At 43.6% G+C, this 11,078-nt stretch overlaps 1 protein-coding gene across 1 annotated transcript; it reads left to right on the forward strand.

Annotated features, from left to right (window-relative positions):
* The first annotated feature begins 346 nt into the window (after nt 1-346).
* Nucleotides 347-1,841, forward strand: GPRC5D (G protein-coupled receptor class C group 5 member D). Its single transcript, XM_045869698.2, has one exon. It carries the CDS (start codon nt 870-872, stop codon nt 1,839-1,841), a length of 972 nt encoding a protein of 323 aa, XP_045725654.2. The 5' UTR covers nt 347-869.
* Nucleotides 1,842-11,078: the final 9,237 nt, after the last annotated feature.

Genomic DNA, 11,078 nt, shown 5'->3' on the forward strand with positions numbered 1-11,078 from the left:
TGGGGAGGGATTAAAGAAGCTGAGATTGTCTCCTTCTTACTCATTGGCAGTTACTACCTCGCAGCCAGCAGAGCCTCAACTTCCAGCGTGGACACAGAGAAGGTAAGTCAGAAAGAAGGGGCCATGCCCGTAGCTCTAAACCTGGATGGCTCCAGCCATCTGGCTTGAAAATAACTGTAGAGGAATCGAGCTAGGAGTATTCAGTTGCAAGGTACTTTTTTTCCTCACAAATAGGTGGGATTTTTTCCCTAGGCAACCTCAGGGAAGACATAGATTTTGGTGCTCAACTGTTGAAAAAGTTATCTGAAGGCAGGAATAATTTTGTATAATTCTTTGATCAACAAAGAGTAGATATGTAGCAATAACATGTTGTGTTGGATTGACTTAGATTAAAAGAAGGAACAGCCATTAGAACTACAAGGAAAAATGTTCTGCCTGTCTCCTTCAGGCAGTGCGGCAGTGTCTTGAATGATCCAACGATCCATTAATGTTGACAACCTTTGTTCTGGAGCCTGATAGAACTGGAATCTCGTCGACCAGGCAAAAGTTGTCACACACCCCATTTTATGAAAAAGATTCTGCCTTGGGTTTCAAAAAGCCTTGATACAGACTGTGACATGAAAGTGGATGACATATCTGGAATCTTCAAGTGCAGAGTGTTCTGCTTTTCCCGGCAAGACGGAGCTAGGAGAGTTTTAAGGGTTTGATAGTTTGGGGCTCTTTCATATTTGGGAATGAGAGACACTATGGTGCCCACACAGGACTAGCCAACAGGCATCCCTCTGTAAGGATGTAGTCAGAAGGTTGTCTCATTTTTCTTTTGCAGGGAAACAGAAATCCATTCTCGTGAGGTCCACCCACAAGTCACCATGTATGAGGACTGTGTCAAGTCCACTGAGGACTATTACTTCGTCTGTGACAACGGGGGAGCATGGGGCATTGTTCTCGAGTCCCTGGCAATAATCGGCATAGTAGTTACAATTATACTACTCTTGGCGTTTCTCTTCCTCATGCGAAGGGTTCAAGACAGCAGCCTGTGGAATACTCTCCCCACTCAGTTGCTCTTCCTTCTGGGTGTGCTGGGACTCTTCAGCCTCGCGTTTGCCTTCATTGCTCAGTTCAATCAGCAAACTGCCCCCGTACGCTACTTTCTCTTTGGGGTTCTCTTTGCTCTCTGTTTTTCATGCCTCTTGGCTCATGCCTCCAACCTGGTGAAGCTGGTTCGGGGTAGAGTCTCCTTCTGTTGGACGACAATTCTGTGCATCGCTATTGGTGTCAGCTTGTTGCAGGTAATCATTGCCATTGAGTACGTGACTCTCATGATGACCAGGGGTATGATGTTTATGCATATGACACCCTGTCAGCTCAACGTGGACTTTGTTGTACTCCTGGTCTATGTCCTTTTCCTGATGGCCCTCACATTCTTTGTCTCCAAAGCCACTTTCTGTGGCCCATGTGAGAACTGGAAGCAACATGGAAGGCTCATCTTCGTCACTGTGCTCATCTCCATCATTATCTGGGTGGTGTGGATCTCCATGCTCCTGAGAGGCAACCCACAGCTCCAGCGGCAGCCCCAGTGGGATGACCCTGTCATCTGTATTGCCCTGGTCACCAATGCATGGGTTTTCCTGCTGCTGTACATCGTACCCGAGCTCTGCATTCTCTACAGATCGAGCAAGCAGAACTGCCCTTTACCAGGCAACACCTGCCCAGCCCCAGCCTATCAATGCAGCTTCAGAGTGGAGAACCAGGAACTCTCACGAGGTACTTTCCCAGGGGACTCGGGGAGCAGGGAGGCTCTCCTGTGGGAGAAACAGGAGAGAAATCAAGAAACAGGATGAAACAAGAGGGAGCAATAAGGGAAGGGTCACAATTTAAGTGGGTGACTTAAGCGCTCTGGCATGGAGATAAAGACACCCAGAATTAATGTTAAACTTTTATGAGAAATCGGTGCTTCCAAATACAGAGATTTGTGGGGAAGAGGCCAAGACAGAAATGAATCAAAAGCCCTAAATAAAGAGGGTGTGGCTCTGAGTGCTCACGCTGGGTAAAGAAAGGCACCCCCTATAAAGTGAGTTAACCAGCCCCAAATTAGGCTTGGACCATGCAACTGCGTAACATATGATGCTAAGTCCAGATGTTTTGGCTATCAAGGGCACAAGTCAATTCCGGCAACAGTGATTGACTTTTTTTTTTTTAATTTAAGTCTTGAAGTTAATTTGCCCAAACATCATAATAAACTGATTCATAGGACTCATTACCTCATTAACATCACAAAGCCCAATAACTTCTGGATTTCTACTTTTCAAACCATTCACTACTTGAAAGCCTTCAAGGTTTACAAAAAGTGACAGGAAGAGCCATTGAATCAGAATTCTAATAAAGGTTCAGATGTGTCATCATTAATAGAAATAAAGCAACTTACTTATGTGACATTTTCATAAAAATTTCTGGTCAGATTTTTATCGTTATTTAAGACCAAGCCACCTGACTATACTTTGCTAATGAATAAAATACATTAACCATGACAACAAAAATGCTTGGACCCTAACAACCTGGGGGAAATAGTGGCTAATTCTGGTTATCTAGAAATATGTCAAAACACATTCATTCCTTTCTGAAACATCTGGCCTATTATTCATAACCCAATATCATAGTTTTACATCAATTTTTATGTCTTAATAGGCATCTGATTCCTCACAATTTATTTCTAATGTGCAAAAATTATGTTATTTTATATATTGTATAGCACACATAATGTTCACCAGGCTCAAAAAAATTAATAGAAGCCTTCCCTTTAAGTGCATACACGTTGCTGAGCTGTAGTCTATGGCTAATTACACATTCAAATTAAATACTGTTCAGATAGATGCATCCATTAATTCTTTTCAGTGCAGTTGACAGAGAGTCGGAAATTGACGCTCTACATCCTTCCTATAACAGTTTTTCTTTGCTTGTTGATGGTTTATCATCAGATCACTAAGGTTTGTGGCAGAATTGCAGAGTCGATCCCGGAAACTACTTCTCAAAGTTCTCATCATCAGATAGGATAAAACTCCTTGTGTCTGTTTTATTGTTGTCGTATGTTTCCAGGAAAGAAAAGTCAGAGAGAAAGAGAGAGAGGAGTTCTCAGAGTTTTATAATACCCCAAACATACCAGGATTTGTAACAATCAATATTCCATACCCCCGAACACAAGTGTTTCAAGTGTTCTCAGGAATGTCTTGGTGGCAGAGCAAGGGCATGCAAAAGCACGTTTCCTGGTGCTATCCTTGTTGCTCGTGCATGGTTAGAAAACCCATTTCTGAGCAGGAAATGGCCTGCCAGTGACAGTCATTGTCAATGTAGTTAGATGTTTTACTAAAAAAAAAATCAATAATGAGTAAAGAACATACAGATCGCTCTCCAAATTGGGCAGAATAACCAGAAACTTAAACTTGGATAACAGAATCAGAACTTAAGTTACCTGGGAAAAATGCAAATATCAAAAATTAGAAGAATGGGGGCGCCTGGGTGGCTCATTCGTTAAGCATCTGTCTTGGGCTCGGGTCGTGATCCCAGCGTCCTGGGATCGAGCCCCACATCGGGCTCCCTGCTCAGCGGGAAGCCTGCTTCTCCCTCTCCCACTCCCCCTGCTTGTGTTCCCTCTCTCGCGATGTCTCTCTCTGTCAATTAAATAAATAAAATCTTTAAAAAAAAATTAGAAGAATGATAAACACTCAGTACAAAATACAGGATTACACCAAGCTCGGAAAAACATACAACACAAGATAGATAAGAGCCAGACAAGTAAGAGTGTGATAACAGGAACCTGTAAAACCCTAAGTATGTCCTGTAGGTCAAAAGCTGGCAAGAGGAAAGCAGCTTACCACTGTCTTTGTTTTCACTGGCTCAAAAAACAGTCACAGTACCGTATCAACAGACATGTGGTCCGCAAGAACAATCAGGCTGTTGTACTCGGCATTGGTCAGTCTCCAAGGAGAATACCCATTGCAGTTCTGGGATCCGCCACAGAAGTGTGGGGAACTTGGGGAGGCTAAGGGAGAACCACAAAGATAATTAAAGAGTTATAACATCCAACCGATGTGGAAAGGTTAAGACCGTGAAACAGGTGGTAGTTTGTAATGTGCCTTCGTCATAGACTATTCAAGTTCTCTCTCTAAATTCTGTACCAAAACATGACATTTTGTTCGAGTCCATGAGGCATGCATTTGTCATGTGACTCTTCTGATGAATACCGCTTGTAGTTGTGACTCCGGTCACATAATTATTTGATTTACCACTGGGTTGTGGGACCAGAATTATTCATCTGAAAGAGTAAGACAAGTGGAGTTTAACAGGGAATTTCACAAGTATGAAGACCTCTCTCGAAGAAGCTGTTGTCCTGTTGCCTTCTGTTTCCAACTAAAGACAACATGTAGAAATAACTCAACCAAAGCATGAAGGATTTAGATTAAAAGTGAAAATAAGAGTTGGTAAACACTGAAATAGATCTGCAAAGGGGATTAAGGACTCCATTTCCCTGTGAGTCTTTCAAAAGAAGATTAGGCTTCATCTCCCTGAAGTGGCTTATGGACTTAATTCCTAGATTTAAAAACATCAGGGTGGAGAATGAAAATGCATTCAGGGATGTTCCTACAGGACCCCAAACAAATAGGCATAAATATTCTTTGCCCTCTATTATAAATGCGTTCCTAGAAAGCTGTATATCGATTGCATTTTTCTATTTTTTTTTCCATTCAGTACGTGCCCTCTTTAATACCCATCACCAGGCTAACCCATCCCCCCACCCCTCTCCCCTCTAGAACCCTCAGTTTGTTTTTCAGAGTCCATCGTCTCTCATGGTTTGTCTCCCCCTCCGATTTTCCCCCCTTCATTCTTCCGCTCCTGCTATCTTCTTTTCTTTTTTTTTTTTTTAACATATAATGTATTATTTGTTCCAGAGGTACAGGTCTATGATTGATTGCACTTTTTAAAAAATCAGTTGCCTTTTTAACTGAGAATTCTAAATGCAATATAATTTGTGGAGATCTTAAATATGGAGTATCAGCCACAATTCTTTTTTTTTTTTTTTAAGATTTTATTTATTTGACAGAGAGAGACACAGTGAGAGAGGGAACACAAGCAAGGGGAGTGGGAGAGGGAGAAGCAGGCTTCCCACTGAGCAGGGAGCCCGATGCAGGGCTCGATCCCAGGACCCTGGAACCATGACCTGAGCCGAAGGCAGACGCTTAACAACTGAGCCACTCAGGTGCCCCCACAATTTTCTTTTTTTACGGAGGGAAAGCTCCTGTTCGGATTATTGCTTACTTTATCTGCTTTAGTGTACTTAGGATATTGTTATGTCAAATTTGCTAAAAGCAAGACCCATGTATATTTTAAACTATCACATTGCCATGGGCGTTTTTTTCTGTCCATTGTTTGAAGGTATACAGACAAAGCTAGTATGATTCTTTTTGAAGGTATTAAGACAAAAATAACAAGTCTATGCAGTGTAAACGGGGGTCAATAACTATAAAATGATGTGAACCAAGAGAATGTTCTTGCAAACTTAGGTCCGTCAGGTTATTTTCATTATAGCAAATGCCAGGTTATATATATATATATATATATATGTAAAGGAATTTTTTAATTTATTTATTTGAAAGAGACAGAGAACATGAGCAGGGGGAGGGGCAGAGGGAGAAGCAGACTCCCCGCTGAGCAGGGAGTCCAACAAGGGACTCGACCCCAGGACCCTGGGATCATGACCTGAGCTGTAGGCAGACGCTCAACCGACTGAGCCATCCAGGTGCCCCACAAATACTAGCTTTTGCTGGACAGCCTTTTTTGATAATTCTCAGTATTTTTTTTTTCTTCAAGGCACCCCCCCTTCCTAGAAGAAACCCAATTTCAATGGTCCCAAGCAGTGTAATTTTTGTTTGTTCTTTTGCAGGAACAAATCAAAAAACTGCTGTTTTATCACCCTCAGGAGCTACAGGTTACAAAGAGAAAAGTGGCATAAAGTAGGGCAGAGGGCAGTGAGTCTGGGCAAGACTTGTTTGGTCTGAGGACAGATAAGGCAAGCATTCAACATTTCTCAAGATGCAGGGAGCGTGAGGTAATTGGGCAGCGGGGGCAACAGAAAGAATGCAGAATCTGGGTGCCCTGGCTTTGAGGCTCAGATCTGCCTCCTGCCAACTTTGAGGCCAAACCAATCTCCTTAACCTATAAGAGCTCAGGCTCCTTGTTTTTAAATGATGGTTATAATGTCCCCACCTCCTCCCTGTATAAATGGAAGGTCTTCCTTACTCAACTCGGATTTCATACCATGAGGTGGTTGCAGGATTAAAAGAAACACTCAGCCTTTTGGTAAATCCATGAGCAACAACTAGTGCTGGAGAATTCTGGAGAAGGAGGCTTCCCTAATTTATGATCTGGTCTGCTGAGAAGGTTGGATGAATGTTGGTCACCAAGGAGCTGAGCGTGAAGGAGCCTCATTATGCCTCAAGGAACAAAGTTAAGCCAAGAATTCAGTTTATTCTGCCATGAAGGAAGGAAGGGCATTTCATATTTCACAGGATCCAATCCTCTAAAAAATCCCAGTAAGAGGATGATGTCAGAGCATCAGTTATGACCACACCACCGGCACCCCCGTGGATGTTAATATGCAAAGTATAGCACTATGGTGTTTTCTGTACATCACGCCCTATTCGAAGGGCCTTGTATGTATTGACTGACTTAATCTTCAAGACAAGACTATGAAAAGATTTTACTATTATGATCATCATTATCCTTCTTTTATTCCCATCAGGAAACAAAGGCAACCAAAGGATAAGGAACAGGGCCCTAGGTCACATGGCTAGCAAGTGAGAGAGCTGCTAAGCGTGAACACTCGGGGCGCGGCCACATCTGTGACCATCAAACAACGAATATGTATGGAACGAGGGCCTGGCCTTAGAGCAGACTTGGCTCCTGTCTTCATAGAGCCTGCAGTCTTGTCAGGGAGCCTGACGTTAAACAAATAACCGTGCATGTGATTATTCTATGACAGGAGAAAATGGTCTCTAGGGATCTTTTTTATTATGTCTGGTTTTTTTAAGCTGAACCAAAGCTTGCAGAGTATCAAGCTTGAAGGGACTTTAGAGGTGATCTAGGTAAGGCCTTTTATTTTCCTGTGGAGGACAGTGAGGCACGCAAGGTCACACAGGTAATACTACGGGAGCAAAGACCTTGACCCGCTACGAGCAGCGCTCTTTCTCTAGAAGGTGATAACCAATGTTCAGCCTCTCCAATCACTAACCACAGATGTGCCTCTCCTGAAAACACAGACGTTACCCATAGCCAACCTTCCTCAGACGCTTTATAAACACTTTTTTAAAATCATAGATTTAGGGGCGCCTGGGTGGCTCAGTCGTTAAGCGTCTGCCTTTGGCTCAGGTCATGATCCCAGGGTCCTGGGATCGAGCCCCGCATCGGGCTCCCTGCTCAGCGGGAAGCCTGCTTCTCCCTCTGCCTGCCACCACCCCTGCTTGTGTTCCCCTCTCTCGCTGTGTTTCTCTCTGTCAAATAAATAAAATCAAAAAAAAAAATCATAGATTAAAAAAAAAACAAAAAACAGCCTCAACTGAGAATTCCTCTTTAAAGGGTCAAGAGCCTATTTGCAAGCCCTCCGGTCTTCTCATAGTCCTCGTGTGCTGTTTCCAGGTGAATCTCTGACACTAACCCAGCCCTTCCCATCTTTGGCTTTCAGCCCGAGACAGTGATGGAGCTGAGGAGGATGTAGCATTAACTTCATATGGTACCCCCATTCAGCTGCAGGTAAATGTGCTCATCTATGATCACCAAGGAGGGACAGAGCGAGTACTCCTTCCTTAGGAGAGCTGTCAGGCTTCATTTCCAATGTCTGTACTGACCTGAGAGAGGAGAGGTAGGGCAGGCTCATCCCCACAAGCATGTGGAGCTTGAGCCATCCAGATATAATCTGTCCCGGCGCAGAACAATAAAGGCAAGTCCTGCCTTTGTCCCTGCCCAAGCCCCTCCTAAGCCCACCACCACGCCATCAACAAGGTACTCTGCTACAGGTGAATGTCGCTGGAAAGAAAAGGCAGCTCAGAAGGTTGGTGTGAATGTGAAGAGGAGCAGGCTCACTGCTTTTTGCCTTGGGGACAACAGGGAATTGTAAATATGTATGAGGTCAGATCTGTTTTTAGTATCTATCAGTTGTCTAAATGAATCCCCTGAGCCCCGCTGGCTGCCTCTCTGAGTCACAGTCTAGCTCCTGCAGCCCAAGCTGCCCCTGAGAACTGGGCTAGCTCTGTCCCCCTCATCACCTGATGGGTGTAACCAATTTTAATTCTTTCAGGCAAAAGCAGAAGGAGCACAACTGAGCAGAATTGGAGGAGACTTGCGTTTGCGTCTGATGGCTTGAGGGCATACAGATGCAGATAGCCGAAAATATCGCACTGGGACACAATTTTTATATTCTGGTCCCCATAACTAAAATCTGAGGGTGAAAGTCATGCTCAGACTGGTTGGTCAGTGAACCGAACGAAGCAACTCTAACTAGCTAATAATCCCTCTGGTCTGTTATCTAAGACTTGGCCTCTTCCTGGAAGGATGGCACACAGACCAGGACAGAGATGTATCACTTGCTGTAATTAATCCTCTGGAGGGCATTAACAGGATGAGAAAATCTTTATCATCCTCTCCAAGAATTTCTTGGATTACTTCAATTTCCAGTGATCGGCTATTCAAGAGTTTTGCAGGAAGATCCTTGTTACTGGTTAATAGGGAAGATTGTAGGAAAAAAAAAGTTTTGATGTGGGTAGCCTCCATATTTCTTTTCTTTTATTAACAAAGGATTAAGTGATGCTGAAATGATATTTCAAACATAGCTCTGGAGAGTATCATCCCTTGCGTTGGCTCAGAAAATTGACAATGGCCTTTCTTCTTTTCCAGACTGTTGATCCCACACAAGAGTGTTTCAACCCACTGGCTAAACCAAGCCCCCAGCAAGATGCAGAAATGTAAAGTCTACAGGAAACATGCATAGTAGAAGCCCAGAAGAACATCCTAATGTAGCAATGATGGGTCGCAGGGGAGCCCAGAGTCATGCTGCCAACAAAGTACCAGCTCATCCTTCCTTCCCTGCTTCCTAGCCCTTTCCATCCATCTGGACCCTTCATCAGAAGACTACCCTCTCAAGCATAATTACAATCTTGCTGGCCACCATACCTTGACTATGTGTCTCTTTCTTCTTTTGTGCAATTGAAAGACTCCCTTCCTTAGCAATGCGAGAACACATTGGCACCTCTTACTAATGGGGCCGAAAGACTTTGGTCTGAAAAAATTAGGGTCATGTTACTGTGACAAAATATAGAGGTTAGTAGCAACTTACTCCTGGATTACTTCTGTGATCATTTTTTATAAAGGGCCCCTAAATATGATTGACCCAGAATTTGTGATAGAAGTTATAGTAAAATCTTCAGATCCCCACGATTGGGCATTTTATTTATTTATTTATTGAGATTTTATTTATTTATTTGACAGAGAGAGAGCACAAGCAGGAGGAGGGGGAGGCAGAGGGAGAAGCAGAGTCCCCACTGAGCAGGGAGCCCGACGTGGGGCTCCATCCCAGGACTCTGGGATCGTGACCTGAGCCGAAAGCACCCGCTTAACCAACTGAGCCACCAAGGCTCCTCTCGATTGGGCATTTTAAATAACACAGACATTCCATGGCTTGCAAGTTGGTAGGGCTTCTCCCGTGGTTTCAGCACCCCGTGCCAGCAGATGTGGTTGAGGTCAGTGACCTGCTTTGATGAACCAATAACAGCAAAAGAAGAGCCACCCTAGTTGATGCTCATAAACGATTTTAGATGGTGCATATAAAAAGCGAGTCTGCCTGTCTTGATGTTTCCAGTGAACTGATGCCTCTGCACTAATTACTCTGCTTTCATCCCTTCTGCAGCGCCACATCCTTCCCAATGGATCCATCTGTTCTCACTACCCATGTGTTGTACATAACAGGTATAACAGGATCAGAGTTAGAGGTGTGCCACCAGAGGGGTTCTTAGGGTCTAATTCAACCCTCTCACCTTACAGATAAGAAAACGGGACCTTAGAGAAATGGAATGACTTGCCCAAAGTCTCACACAGTAGTTAGTGGTAGTCCTGGTCTTCCAACTCCTAGGCCACTCCTCTTCCCATTCAACGAGGCTTCTCCATGCCTATATTTCTGTATTAACAAGTACGGTGTGGACCCCCTGAGAACCAAATGTGATAGTTCAGACCAGTGACTGTTGAGTGCCTCCTATGTGAAAGCAATCTGAAAAATAGCTAAGACTCCATACATGAAAAAAAAAAAAAAAGCCTTTTTTATGAGCAACATGCAGCATGAATTGCTCAATACCACCAAGCATTTCCCAAGCACCCACGAGGTACCAGGAGCTGTTCTAGGATTGAGCCCTAAGCAAATAGGGCAGACAATGCTGCTTTGGTGGAACTTGTGGTTTTTTTCTGGGGGAGATAACACAGTGCAGAGAATTTCAGGAACACAGCTCCCTCATTTTACAGATGAGGAGAGATTTGGCCAGCATATGGCATGCTAGTGGCAGAATCGACTAGAATCCAGATCCCCAGCTACTGTTCAAGTGTTCTCTCAACCCCTACACAATGCTCCAACATTTCATATTTTTTCTGCTACACTCAGCTCCTCCTTTTTGAAATCTGTGCTCTGAGCAATGTTCTCAGAACAAACCAGTATGTAGGTAAATGGCCAAAGAGTTTGACCTTCTGCCCTTATTGGTAATACAAAATTGAAGGAGAAGGTTTAAACATTAAGACTCTGACCTATCTATTAGGTGGCATATTATTTAACAAACCACATAAAGAACCCAACTTGAGAGGGAAAACAAGCCATGGAAACTTACATCTGCTCTGGAAGAAAATCATCATCACTGATCTTCCTAGTTTTTAATCCCAAAATGATGACAGTAATACCTTCAACATAATTGTGTTGTGTTGTGTTGTGTTGTGTTGTGTTGCAGGCAGGAAATGTTTCTGTTGAGTTGGCTGACACATTTTAGTAAACCCATGAA

Source organism: Mirounga angustirostris, unplaced genomic scaffold (assembly GCF_029215605.1).
Source record: "Mirounga angustirostris isolate CCGP_5_RB_7025 unplaced genomic scaffold, mMirAng1.0.hap1 SCAF_5, whole genome shotgun sequence".
Lineage (NCBI taxonomy): Eukaryota > Metazoa > Chordata > Mammalia > Carnivora > Phocidae > Mirounga > Mirounga angustirostris.

What these genes read in the sequence shown, in the direction of transcription:
- GPRC5D (XM_045869698.2), top strand. Translation starts at nt 870, where the DNA reads ATGTATGAGGACTGTGTCAAGTCCACTGAGGACTATTACTTCGTCTGT.